The 13,848-nt window shown below is 41.1% G+C and overlaps 1 protein-coding gene across 2 annotated transcripts in view; it reads right to left on the reverse strand.

Moving 5' to 3' along the window:
- Positions 1–2,606: 2,606 nt before the first annotated feature.
- The window catches only part of PDE6D (phosphodiesterase 6D), a 50,094-nt gene continuing 38,852 nt past the window's right edge, over positions 2,607–13,848 (reverse strand). For both annotated transcript variants that reach the window (XM_036420652.2, XM_036420653.2), the window contains 4 exons: positions 7,333–7,421; positions 6,636–6,761; positions 4,890–4,995; positions 2,607–3,216 (listed from right to left, as the gene is read on the reverse strand). In XM_036420652.2, the coding sequence (XP_036276545.1) occupies positions 3,135–3,216; positions 4,890–4,995; positions 6,636–6,761; positions 7,333–7,421 (403 nt within the window). In that variant the 3' untranslated portion in view covers positions 2,607–3,134. The remainder of the gene's footprint in view (positions 3,217–4,889; positions 4,996–6,635; positions 6,762–7,332; positions 7,422–13,848) is intronic.

Genomic DNA, 13,848 nt, shown 5'->3' on the forward strand with positions numbered 1-13,848 from the left:
AACTTCCTGAAGTTCTCATCTTTCCCCCACATCCAGGGCAGATATTTCTATCCACCCCTCCCACCCATGGCTGGGGATGGAGAACAAGGACGTCACCTTTGTCCTGCTTCCTCCTCATTTCTTCTCCCCATCCTACACCAGGCCCCATCCTACACCAGGCTGGAAGGGGCAGGCTTCTTTCTCACACAGGGCAGGGCCTTTCCTATCATATTCTGTGTTCTTTGTGGGAAACTAGACAATTAAGTGTGTGCACCTGGTTTCTGCTTTGTTGATGATAGCTTAAGGGTTTTTAAAAATATTTTCTTTCTAATAGAGGCTGGCTTTCCAGGCTGTTAGCTTGGTGGGGACTGGTCAACCATTTTGGTGGTCAAAAGCTAAACGCCGCCGAAACCGGTTTGGCTCTGTGGATAGAGCGTCGGTCTGTGGGCTGAAAGGTCCCAGGTTTGATTCCGGTTAAGGGCATGTACATTGGTTGTGGGCACATTCTCAGTAAGGCATGTGCAGGAGGCAGTTGGTCGATGGTTCTCTCTCATTGATGTTTCTAGCTCTCTATCCTTCTCCCTTCCTCTCTGTAAAAAAATCAATAAAATCTCTTAAAAAAAAAAAATCTCTTAAAAAAAAAAAAAAAGCTAAACGCCATCTACTTCCTTTTTCATCACCTGCTTACTCCGGATGGATAGTGTCATTGCTCTGTCCTGTTTTCTTCAGAGCCCTGGTTACTATCTGAAATTATTTGCCTTCTGTCTCCTCACATTAGAATCTAATGGTAGGGACAGACTCATCTTGTCCAGTAAATATCTCCATCATTTAGAACAGTGTCTGCTACATAAAAAGTGTTCATTAAATATGTGTGGAGTGAATGTATTATGTGTCATGCTTAAAGAATGCACACATAAGGCCCTGGCTGGGTAGCTCAGTTGGTTAGAGCACCGTACTGATACATGAGATTTTGAGTTCGATCCCTGGTCAGGGCACATACAATAATCAACTAATGAATGCATGAATAAGTGGAACAACAAATAGATGTCTCTCTTTCTCCCTTCCTCCCTCAATCAATTAAAAAAAAGTGCATGTAGCATGTTCTCAATAGGCAATAATTAAAAAAAAAATGCTACCAACAAACATTTTAGGGATAAGGTAGCTATAAAAAAATGAAGATCCTCAAAGAAGCAAGGAGCAGGACACCCAGGAGAAGGGAAGTCCTTTCTCCACTGGAATGTGTCCAGGCCCCTGATAGCCCTGCCTGTTGGAATTCTGGGGTGCAGATATGGTTCAGGAAAAGGAAAGAAGATGAGTTCACTCTGAGAAGAGATGGCATTTTCAGAAAGCAAAAGGAAACATTCACTCATTTTTACCTAGTATATATTTTATCCAATCTTTGATAATTAAAAATTAGCTTTTAAGACAATAGATCTACTGTGAGGAACAGAACTGTCTCTGAAAAATGGCAATAATATACTAAAAATGTACAGCTTCTCCCGTTCACCAATGTAAACAGCCCCTTCAGCAATAGAGCAGGGACTGGGAGCAGGGGCTATGGCAGAGGGCAGGTCTCTGAGTGTACTTTCCTCGCCCCGGGACTTACTACCGTGGTAACCTGAAAACTTTTAATTGTTGGTATTTTATATTTATTGATTTTTTTTTCTTAGAGAGAAAGGGAGGGAGTGAGCAAGAAAGAAACATTGATTTGTTGTTCCACTTATTTATGCATTCATTTGATGATTCTTTTTTTTAAAATATATTTTTATTGATTTTTTTACAGAGAGGAAGGGAGAGAGATAGAGAGCTAGATATGTTGATGAGAGAGAAACATCGACCAGCTGCCTCCAGCACACCCCCCACCGGGGATGTGCCCGCAACCAATGTACATGCCCTTGACCGGAATCGAACCTGGGACCTTTCAGTGCGCAGACCGATGCTCTACCACTGAGCCAAACCGGCTTCAGCCATTTGATGATTCTTGTATGTGCCCTGTCCAGGCCTTGACCTGCAACTTTGGCATATCAGGACGATGAGGTACCTGGCCAGGGACTAATTATTGGTATTTTATAAAGGAGAGTGGAGGGTACTGGTAACTCAGAGGTAAGTTCCTAAAAAAGAACCCTTTTAAATGTTCTCTCTCACATCAGACTGGAAAGCACTATAGATGTATAATCACTTCTCTCCCACATGAACTTCTCATTCCAGGTGCTTTCCCAGTGCTCTCCAGTCAACTTCAGGAAGAGCTTTTCTTCATTCTGTAACTTATTCTCTCACTTAGGAATATAGTCCCTACCCTACCAACTTAGAACATCTACTCTTTCTGGAAACCTCTTAAACAAATGAACATTATAAAGAAATAGAAAAAGTTAAAAACAAAAAACAAACAAAGACAGGGTGCATGTATGCTGTGAAAGAGAACCACTAAATATAATGTCTAAAATAAGTATTAAGGTTATAGGTCTTACTATTCTTTGGAAATCAGCAATTGAAGCACTCAGGAACCGTAAGATCTATCAGCCGGTCTCTGGAGTAAAACAGAATTGTGATCCTACGGTCTGACAAATGTCATTTTCTCATCATGGAGCCAAGTTTGCAATCCAGAAAAAGGAGAGATGAAAACAGTGCCATGTTAAAGACTGTAGGAATATTTTAATTCATATTTCAATTCATTACATAATAATATCACAGTCTATTTTACAAGTTAAATGTATGAGAATGTATGAAATAGAAAAGGTAGGAAAAGACTAAATATGGGTCAAGAACATGAATTTTTCCAAAGCCAGCGGCCAAAAGAAGATGTGTGCCCTGTAGGACCCAAGGATGAGGCAGGGAGGGTGACAGGAACAGCATCGGCTCCTGCACTGGCTCCCGGTGTGTGTTTGTCCTGTGTTTTCCCTGGGAAAGAGTCGAGGCATGCCCTCTGCCCTGGTCTGAGGTGGGAGTTAGCCTGGTCAGCGGAAGATGGCAGCTTGAGGGGAAAAAGCCATCTGGTTACCTATGCAGAGCTGGTCCCCTTGTGGCCAAAGGTGGGTTTTGTTGTAGAGGGAGTTAGGGGTGGAAGTGTCAAAAATCAAATGTGTGGAGGAAAAAAGTAAACAGTTTCCTCTGTTTCCCCCAAAACCCAAATTCTTGAAATGCAATACATTCTTCTCTCAAACGTAGAAAAGTCTCACTCTGGATGTGCTTACGAGAAGATCGTCGTCAAAAAACTTTGTCTCTATGATAACATTCCCACTGTGAGTAAGAAGAGACGGCAAAAGAGTGATGTGTTAGGCAACAGATTTAATTTCCAGAAAGTTATTTCAATCTGGGTTTGATGGGCCCCTGGGACATATACCCACCTAGCACCTTGGCTTGGGGACATTCAAATCTGTGTCTACATGGGGTTAGAAGTCTAATATGACATTTAACTTATGTGACAAGGTTTGTCTTCCTCAGGTTCAGAAATCAGAAGAGAGAGCATTTCTTAATCCTTGGTACAACTTCAAGCCCTTAGTGGAGTGCTCTGCACACAGGGTGCTTATGACTATGACTGCTTTTCTGATACACAGAGGTGGTATCTTTCCCTACAACACTGCTATGGTTGGTCTGTCATTCCTCTGCTCTCCTCACTTCGGATAATAGCACTTTGCTCTTCTTTTGGGGAACCACCCATCTCCAGTCCAAAGGTCCATCAAGTGGCTCCTCCCTCTCCTGGCAAAAGGGTGGACAAAGGATGTAATTTGGCCAATCAGGCTCTCTCCCTTGAGCAGAATCCTTCCTTATGGCTGCTCCTTGAAGAAAATATCCACAGATTTTTGCCATCTTCAAGTTGCCTAGAGCTCAGCCCTTTCAACTCTGTCATCTTAGCCAGGGTCAATTTCTATGGCTGGCAACGAAAGAACCCCGAATGACAGACTGGTGTTGGGAACCGAGTTAAGGGCAACAGAGGTATTATTTTGGGGTTCTAAAAAAAGTAACATATGACTTTAATAACCTAAATATATTATCAAAGACTTACTGGTTCTAGTACCTAAAAGAAATCAGGCATGACCAAGAAGTCAGATTATGGTTAATAAAAATCTAAAAAAGCCCTTCTACATACTATGCTGTATTTTCTCAGGGTAATTAATAGCCAGAAGATACAGTTTTGCTGGTAATTATAAGGTAGGTAAATAAGCAATTTAAGATCTGACTGGTTTATAGAATATAAAAATACCTACTGTTGTAATTAAAAAACTACTAAAGACTTAACTCATTACTAGGCACTTTACTAAAACCTTTAAAAGACAAATATCTTTTTCTTAAGATAAAATGGTGGGTGGGCAGTTATTGACAGTGTTTTTAGACAAAGGACAAAGTGATTATTTTTTGAGTAGGAAGAATAGCTATTAATACGGAAAGGTATAATGAAAAACTGTAACCAAACATTATCTCTAAAACAGAATTAGGACTTTACCAGATTCTGTTAAAGGCCATTCAAACAAAGTACAGAGTACCAGAAGTTTGGTAGTCAGGAAAGGGAGGAAATTAGCATAGATTTAATATAATATATATTATGTGCCAGCTTCCTTCTATGGCATCTCACTTTATTCTCATTATACTTCTGTGAGAGAGAATTATTAATTCTATAAGGAGAGAGAAGAATAAGGACCAGAGAGGTAAAATAGATTGTCCAAGATTACATAACTAGTCAAGTTTCATCAGGAATTTACTCTAAAGGTCTAAAGTTTTCTATCCTTTCCATTTGATCACACTGCCTTTTTCATATGACAAAAGTCAGTATCTGTAAACTCAGATACCCCTGGATATTCTTTTAGCCTCTTTTTAAAGTAGGCTGCCTGCTCACTGAACAGGACCATGAGTCCCACCTGTCAGGAATGCCTGCTTCTAGACACATCCACAATTCCTGCAGCCTGCTCACTCACGTTAGCACGCTGGCGGTCATCATCTGGGACTCGGGCGCTGCCTCTATCAGGGACTGCCAGGTGTTTGTGGAGTTCGGGATCACAAAGCCAAACTCGAAGGACCACTCTGCGGGAAGAAGGAAAATTGGATCAGTGGGCATCTCAGATAGAGTCTCAGGGCTCCTTGTCCCCCTCCTTTAGAGCGAGCCTCTTTTTTACCTTGAGAACCACCAGTGAAGCCATCAGAAGCCTCCCAGCACAGAGGCATAGAAATGGACTCCCTTAGGCTGTCCTCTGAACCACACCAGAGGCCTAGTCCCTAAGGTCTTGAGTCTAAAGAACTAGGACCAGTGGGTGAATACAGTATAAGCAAAGTTTTCTTAGAAGGCTGGATGTAGACGAGAGAAACCAAGATGGCGGCATAGGGTAGACATCCGAATGCAGCCTACCACAACAAATTTGAATTTAGAACTGAAAAACAGAGGAGGCATTGCCCTGAAGCACCAGACGGCTAGCTGAGAGGAGGCTCTGCCATCTGGGAAGGAGAGAGAAGGCACGCTGAACTTCAGGAACTGTGAAGGACTTTTCTAAGGAGAGACTGACAGGGAACCAAAGATTGTCTGCGTCACCCCGAGACCCCGCCCTATTCAAGCAGAGTACGGAAACCCTCCTAGCTGAGACACTGCTGATCCTCACAGCCAATTGGCTTGGAGATCAACGCTTCCCAGTGATACCAACAATAAGCAAGGCTTAACAACAAGACTGCACTCACAGCCCACAAAGGGCTACACCAAGACTGTCCACTATAGGTAACTGGGAAGGCTGTGCTACTGGGCTCTACCAGAACACCTAGCACACAAAGCTATTCCATCAAATCAGGGAAACAACTAAAATGCAGACAAGAAGAAGGACACAAAGGAAGGAGATGGAGGAAAAGAAAAGATTGGACATTGAGTTCAAAACTACAGTTATAAGGTTATTCAACAATATCCTTAAAAAGGCCGATAAAATAAATGAGACCTATGAGGATATGAAAAGGGAGCAACTAGAAATAATAAGGGATCAACAAGAAATGAAGAAAACATTGTCTGAAATAAAAAATATTATACAAAGTCCTAAAAACAGACTGGAAGATCGCAAGAATCAAGACAAAGATTTAGAACACAAAGAGCCAGAGGACACTCCTCTGCAGAAGGGAGAGATTCTCAGGGAAAAGGGGAGTGGGGGTGCGGGAAGAGACTGAACAAAAACTGTGCACCTGTGGATGAGGACAATGGGGAATGGGGAAAGGACAGAGGGTGGGGTGGGAACCTGGTAAAGGGGAGCAATTGAGGGGGGGGAAGAGGATCACATTTGTAATAATCTGAACAATAAAGATTTATTTAAAAAAAAATAAGGCTGGATGTAAATAGGACAGAACAGAAGTATAGAATAGGCCTTTTCACTTGGAATTGTAGCTCTAGGACACATATGTGCACTCATACTTCATGGTGAAAACTCAATGCAGAGTGGCCCTGCCAGTCAAATCTGTGAGACTGTGGAGAGCCTGTACCAGACCCTAGTCAGCAGCTTCGCTGTGACCGTCAAAGCAGGCACCAATGCCTGGCCCATAGTGTCAGAAACCTTTTGTTAAGCTCAAAGCCCCTTATAGTGCCAGCTTTGTTTCTGATTATTCTCACTGGGGTCCCCAATCTTGTAGGGTGTAGGAATCCTGTTACAAACTGAGTTGCAAAATGAATGGATTTCAGGCAGGGAGCAGCAGAATACCTTCTAGGCATTGCCCTTTGAAGTAAACTTTTTGTTCCAGGCGGAATTTTTCCATTTGTTCTGCTGAAGAGAAGTTCAATTCTCGAGACACTGCCTTGCACTTGAGAATTTTCTTCGGAACACGAGCTGATAAAGAAAGAGAAATATTGAAGCCATTCTAAATTAAAGCACATTACTGTGGTGCTTCAAGTTTCTGGAAACTGATTTAGAGAGCCCATTTTCGATGTCTAATTTCAGAGAATGCCTTAGTAACAGAATTACACTTTTAATTAAAGAGGTCCCCAATTGGTAAAGTGTATCTGACTGAAAGATCATTAAGGCACATCAGATTTAGTGCGTTTAAGGGTTTTATCTAGCTGAATGGGCACTTTCTCTCTACTCTGTTCTATTGGTTTTAACCCCTTAGTTTTTCTTTTTATTTAAGGGAGATTAAAATGCAAATTTTATTTGGGGGAAATAGTTGAGTCTTAGTTTATATCTTTAGGTATATTCTAATGCTAAAATTTCAACACAAAGTGGGTTCTGGGAAGTGTGAGACAGAAACAAGAAAGAAACTAGAAATCTCAGTAACATGTAGATTAATGTGCTGTGCCTTCAGGGTTCACCCTCCCATTAGGTCTGCATTGACTTAACTCTATAATGCTTAGGCCCTGCTCCCCAATTATCAAGAGCTTTGCAGACAAAGGGTCGGAAATACCTTCATGCTCCACTCCAGGGACTGATAGGTCTTCCGTTCCTTGCCAGAGTATCTTCCCTGTCTCAGCATCCCGGAGGTTCATCCAATTTCTGATCAAATATATTGAGGAAAATTAAGGCACCAAAAGTGACTTCTTTGTACTTGGCCTAACTGCTAAGTGCCATCCAAGCCAATAAGTTTGTGTAGGCGAGTCCATAAGACAAGTAAAGGAAGGAGCATGAAACCCAGAGGAGATATTTTCATCTATAACATAAGAACCAAAGATTTCACACTTCTAGAGAGAGGTAAAAAATGAACAGTGCAGCTCCGCCAGCATGGCTCAGTGGTTGAGCATCGATTCCTGGTCAGGGTACATGCCGGGGTTGTGGGTTCGATCCACAATGGGGTGCATAAGGAGGCAGCTGATTAATGATTGTCTCTCATCACTAAAGTTTCTATCTGTCTGTCTTCCCTTCTTCTCTGAAATAAATTTAAAAAAAATTTAAAAAGGACATGCAGAGAACAAAAAAAGAAATCTAGAAAAAATATACATTAAAAATATATATATATATTTTATTGATTTTTTACAGAGAGGAAGGGAGAGGGATAGAGAGCTAGAAACGTCGATGAGAGAGAAACATCGACAAGCTGCCTCTTGCACACCCCCCACCGGGGATGCGACCGCAACCAATGTACATGCCTCTGACTGGAATTGAACCCTTCAGTCCGCAGACCCGACGCTCCATCCACTGAGCCAAACCAGCTTCGGCAAAAATATACATTTTGATAGCAGAACCAAGTAGTTCAAATGGAAACAAAGGATTTTTTTTATTGTTTAGTTTTTAAAAACTATGGACAAATCATTAAAGGAAAAGCAGATTAATATTATCCATGCATGGAAGTGAAAGATGGTTAATATTTGTAAAGAAATTGAGCTTCAATTCAAATAGTTGATATAGCTTATGTCCTTTTTTTTTTCTTTTCTGTCTAGCAACCAAATCCTCTTCCCAGCAGCACACTGCAGCCTCCTTTCCCCAATGGGAGGCAGTGACTGCTTTGCACTATAGCAACTAGAAGATCCAGAACCTTTTTTTCCTGGCCCTGCAGCTGGAGGCAAGGACATAATTAGGCTAAGACACCTGGGTACTTCATTCCGGGTTCTGAAACTGTAGTCACACAGGACTTGAGGAAAAGCTAGCAGTTCTTCAGGGGGGAGGCAGCAGGTAGTGTCAACCTGGCCATTCCTGCAGTGTGACCACTGCTATGGGCCGTGGTCCTTCACTGCCAGTCAGTTTCCAAAGCCCCAGAGAGCCTTTGAGCCTTTCCCACTGTTTTTGAGTAGCTTGCAGCTGACAACCCTGAACAACACCGTTTTTTGTTTGTTTTGGTTTTGGTTAATCCAAACCAGAATATATATTTTTATTTTTTTATTTTATTGACTTATTCAGAGAGGAAGGGAGAGGGATAGAGAGCCAGAAACATCGACCAGCTGCCTCCTGCACACACCCCCCCCCCCTGGGGATGTGTCCGGACCCACGTACATGCCCCCTGACTGGAATCGAACATGGGACCTTTCAGTCTGCAGACCGATGCTCTACCACTGAGCCAAACCGGTTTCGGTACCATTGATTTCTTTTAGAGAGAGTGGAAAGGCGGGGTAGAAACTCAGAGAGAGAAACATCAATGTGAAACAGACACATGTTGATTGGTTGCCTCTTACCCTCTTTCCCTCCCCATCCTCAATTGGGGCTGTGAATCAAGCCTGCAACCAACGTTACGTGTGCTTGACTGAAATAGAACCAACATATGCTTGACCGAAATAGAACCAGCGCTCTAAATGTGGTTAGTAGGTCTAACATGGTTTTTTAGGATCATTATGTATGTAATGGTACTACATTTAATTCATTGGAAAGATTATTTCTACAGTTTGCTGTTGTATAAGAAAAGTTACAAAAGATAACTAAAGGTTATCCAGCAGAGTGCCTTGAATGTGATGGGTATACTAGCTTCCTGTGCCCTCCACCTGCTTGTGAACCACGCACCCACTGCTTTAAGTTGTGTTGGCTGTGCTACTCTCCGCCTGTAGTGCATTCCTAACAAGCTCCCCTGTGCTCATTACATCGCCAGGTATTGCTGCTCTTCTATATAGAGGTGGTTTTCTCTCTGCTTCATATTTCTAAACTCCACTTTTTTTTTTTTAAACAACTAAATTAAAAAGCAAGTCAAAAGTATACACTTGTTTAGGTCATGTCTTACAGTTCTAATGACTACAAATATGTTTACCCATTTTGGGATTAAGAGAAAGCTTCCCTATCTGGAGAAATAAAACAATAGACAATACTGCTCTAGCAAGTCCATTCTGAGCTCAGATCTAAACAGAATGGCTTTAGCCTTAGTTGGTTTGGCTCAGTGGATAGAGCATTGACCTGCAAACTGAAGGATACCAGCACATACAGCCAATCAATGATTCTCTTTCATCATTGATGTTTCTCTCTCTCTCTCCCCCTCTCTGAAATCAATAAAAATATATTTAAAAAATAAACTGAATGGCCTTAGACATTTAAGCCTAAGGTTTTCAGAAGATACACTATTCATTCAATCTCCTTTGTGCATGCTTTTCATTCTTCCTCTACAGAGAGTCTCTTATATACCAATCCAGCCACAGTGGACACCAGACTTTCTTTCCTTTAAAAAAAAAAAAATTATATATATATATGATATATAGTATTGATTTTTTTACAGAGAGGAAGAGAGAGGGATAGAGAGATAGAAACATCAATAAGAGAGAATCATTGATCAGCTGCCTCTTGCACACTCCCCATTGGGGGTGTGCCCGCAACCAAGATACATGCCCTTGACCGGAATCGAATCCGGGATCTTTCAGTCCGCAGGCTGATGTTCTATCCACTGAGCCAAACCGGTTTCAGCAGACTTTCTTAAATAACAAAAATAAAATTACTTCTAAAGTTCCAGGCTCATATTCAAGTGGGGGCAAGACTACTGAAATAAGGGGCTTCCCTCATAAAGCAACAACTGGATCAGACCTAGCAGCTCTCAGAAAAGCATTATTGTCATTGGCCCAGCTCAGCAAAGAAGAGCCTTAATAAATAATTCGAAATTAAAGAAATAAAAACAGAGCTCCATCCAACGATGATAGGCTTGAGGCCACTAGAGACCCTCCACGCTCGGTAGGTTTAAGGGTGAAAAGGAAGGTGCTGAGTTCATGGTGGAGATGCAGACATTTGGGAACAGCTTTATAAATACTAAAAATATAAATCCATGATAGCCTACTAGTAAAAAGGAAAAAAAAATTGAGGTAGGTGTCTTAGAAAAATAATAAGAAAATCTGGTCCTCTAAAGAGGGAGCATATTTGGCTAAAAATGTTGGAAATGAAAGGTAAGCTTTAATGGCCGGTCATCATCTGGCTGAAAACATTTTTGTTAGGACAGCTTTTTGCCAACCAGATTTTTCAGAGAATTTAAGACTTAAATGGCAAGTCACTTCCAATCTTGAGAGAGGAGAGGATTAGTTGGACAAGCTTTAAGGAGAGGGCCAGGAGAACTATTTATAAATACCACCTTCTGGGTCACCCAGGTCTTACATGACCAGACTACCTGGCATCCATCACCCAGACCGCCTGACATCCAACTGATAAGTGTCTTGGACCAACTAAGAATACAGAACTGATTAGTCTCTATAAGAATTTATAACTTTCCTTTCTTCTTCAGTACACTTCTGAGTTTTTGTCTAATTGTGTTTTCAAACTCTAAGACCTTGAATATATCTTTGTTGTTTATTTCTTAAAAAAAGAAAAAAAGAAAAAAGCTCCAAGGAACATTCCTCAACTGGGATGCCATGGCTCAAGGGAAAGCTGTCCTTGGTGGCCTTTTATTTGCAAGTAGACAGACAAAAAGAAGCACTCTCATATGTAAAAGTAAGAGCATCTTTAAAATAAGCTTCAGAGCCAAAACAATACACTTCAGAGCATAATCAATAGTTTGTAAATGGCCAAGCCTTAGGAAAGATTAAAAAGAAAAAGTAAATGATAAACATTATGGAACAAAAAGAGACTTGGCTCACCACAGAAGGTAATGTAAGTCCTCTATGTTAAAGAATAGATGTGATCTGGTATGACTTCAGTCCAGGGCAGGAACTGGGGACAGATCTGAGGTAGAAAAGGCATCCATGGAGGTGGTGGCAGAGTGAGAAGGGAAGGCTTGGGGTTTGGAAGAAACCAGTTAGATGAATGGATACTAGGTAAATTTCCTCTAGAGATGTGAATGCAGGGACTGGAATAAAGAATTTAAAATATTTTGAAACAACCATCTAAAAGCATTTTGGAATGATATACTGGCTCTTGGAGTCTTAGTTTTAAATAAAAATGATTCATATATACATATATTTTTTAAATAAATTTTTCTTTTAAAAAATGTATTTTATTGATTTTTTACAGATAGGAAGGGAGAGGGATAGAGAGTTAGAAACATTGATGAGAGAGAAACACCGACCAGCTGCCTCCTGCACATCCCTCAATGAAGATGTGCCTGCAACTAAGGTACATGCCCCTGATCGAATTGAACCTGGGACTCTTCAGTCTGCAGGCCGACGCTGTATCCACTGAGCCAAACTGGTCTCGGCTCACATATGTTTTTATATATTAAATAGAACAGAGCCACTGTGCATGCCACTACCTCACTGGTCAGTTGAGGGAAGAGGGAGCAATGAGGGAGATTTGGGGAAGGGAAGATAGTAGAGAGAGGGAACAAGAAAGGCAAAGATGGTACAAAGGAAGGAAACACAGAACACACACAAACAGAGGGAGAGACATAAGAGTGAGAGTGAGAGAAAAAAAGTTACTCAGAAAAAGAGACAGACAGTGGAGAAACAGCACCAAGACAGAGGGGAACAAAATAGAAGAGCTCAGCAAGTTTAGGATTAGACTCCAGTTTTTTCTACTTTAACCTAACACTGGCTTATCGGAGTTGTCTTGGCTATTGCCTTTCATAGAAGGATTTGGATTGATGGGAAGTGGAGGAAGACTGTGCACAACTGTTCAGCCCCTCTGAAAATGTTAATGAGCTGATTCAGTTTCCTGTAATTTACCATCCAAACTGTGGTGGTACTTCAGAGGAGAGGGTGCCAACTGGATAGCAAACTTAGATGAGTTGTTCATGTAAAGTGTTTAGAAGAGTGCTCAATGCTGAAACCGGTTTGGTTCAATGGATAGAGTGTCGGTCTGTGGACTGAAGGGTCCCAGGTTTGATTCCGGTCAAGGGCATGTACATTGGTTGCGGGCACATCCCTGGTGGGGGGTGTGTAAGAGGCAGCTGGTTGATGTTTCTAGCTTTCTATCCCTCTCCCTTCCTCTCTATAAAAAAAATCAATAAAATATGTTAAAAAAAAAAAAAAAGAACAGTGCTTGGTGCATTATCAATTACTGTTACTATTATTATTTCTTTATCATCTTTCTATCAGCCTCCTGATGGTTTTCCTTGCTTCTATTTTTGCTTCCTCCTCTAATCCATTCTCCTCACAGAAGGAAGTTGTTTCTTAAAATTGTAAAATAGATGTCAATCCCTGTTTTCCTTTGTACTTAAAACAATTTTGAGTTCTTTGCACAGTTTACAAGACTCCCTTAGTCACAATGCTCTACCTCAATGGACTTCTTTCTTTTTCTCCAAAGCACTATTACAGAGTCTCTTCTGCCTGAGGTGCCCACACAAGTGCTCTTCCCCTTAACTCTTCAGACCCGCAGGTCCTGGCTTGTGGCACCTCCTCAGACTTTTGGGACTACTCAGCCTAAAGTGGTCTCTGAAACCAGATCTGCCTGACTCCTAAGAAAATCACTAGAAAACAATGATTCCCCCCCTACTATTTGCACTTGCCGTTAAGTTAGATCTCATAAGGTATTTTCTCTTTTATATTGTTGATATAATGATATTCTAAATAATTTCTCTCTTTTAATCTCTAGTTCATTGTTTTGCAAGGTACAGTTTGATGATCTTGTTAAAAATGTTGTTTCTTCAAAACGAGGTACCATGTGACACCGGTCAAAAAGGCTATAATCAACAAATGACAAGTGCTGGAGAGGATATGGACAAAAAGGAACCCTGGTGCACTGCTGGTGGGAATGCAGACTGGTGCAACCACTGTGGAAACAGTACGGAGATTCGCCAAAAAGTTAAAAATGGAACGCCCATTTGACCCAGTAATCACACTTCTAGGAATATATCCTAAGAAACCAGAAACACCAATCAGAAAGGACATATGCACCCATATGTTCATAGTAGCACAATTTACAGTAGCTAAGATTTAGAAACAGCCTAAGAGCCCATCAGCAGATGAGTGGATTAGAAAACTGTGGTACATCTACACAATATAATACTACACTGCTGTAAGAAAGAAGAAACTTTTACCATTTGCAAAAGGATGTATGGACCTGGAGAGCATTATGCTAAGTGAAATAAGCCAGTCGGACAAAGATAATTATCACATGATCTCACTTATATGTGAGATATAATGAACAACATAAACTG

This window comes from Pipistrellus kuhlii, unplaced genomic scaffold (assembly GCF_014108245.1).
Source record: "Pipistrellus kuhlii isolate mPipKuh1 unplaced genomic scaffold, mPipKuh1.p scaffold_m20_p_7, whole genome shotgun sequence".
Classification (NCBI taxonomy): domain Eukaryota; kingdom Metazoa; phylum Chordata; class Mammalia; order Chiroptera; family Vespertilionidae; genus Pipistrellus; species Pipistrellus kuhlii.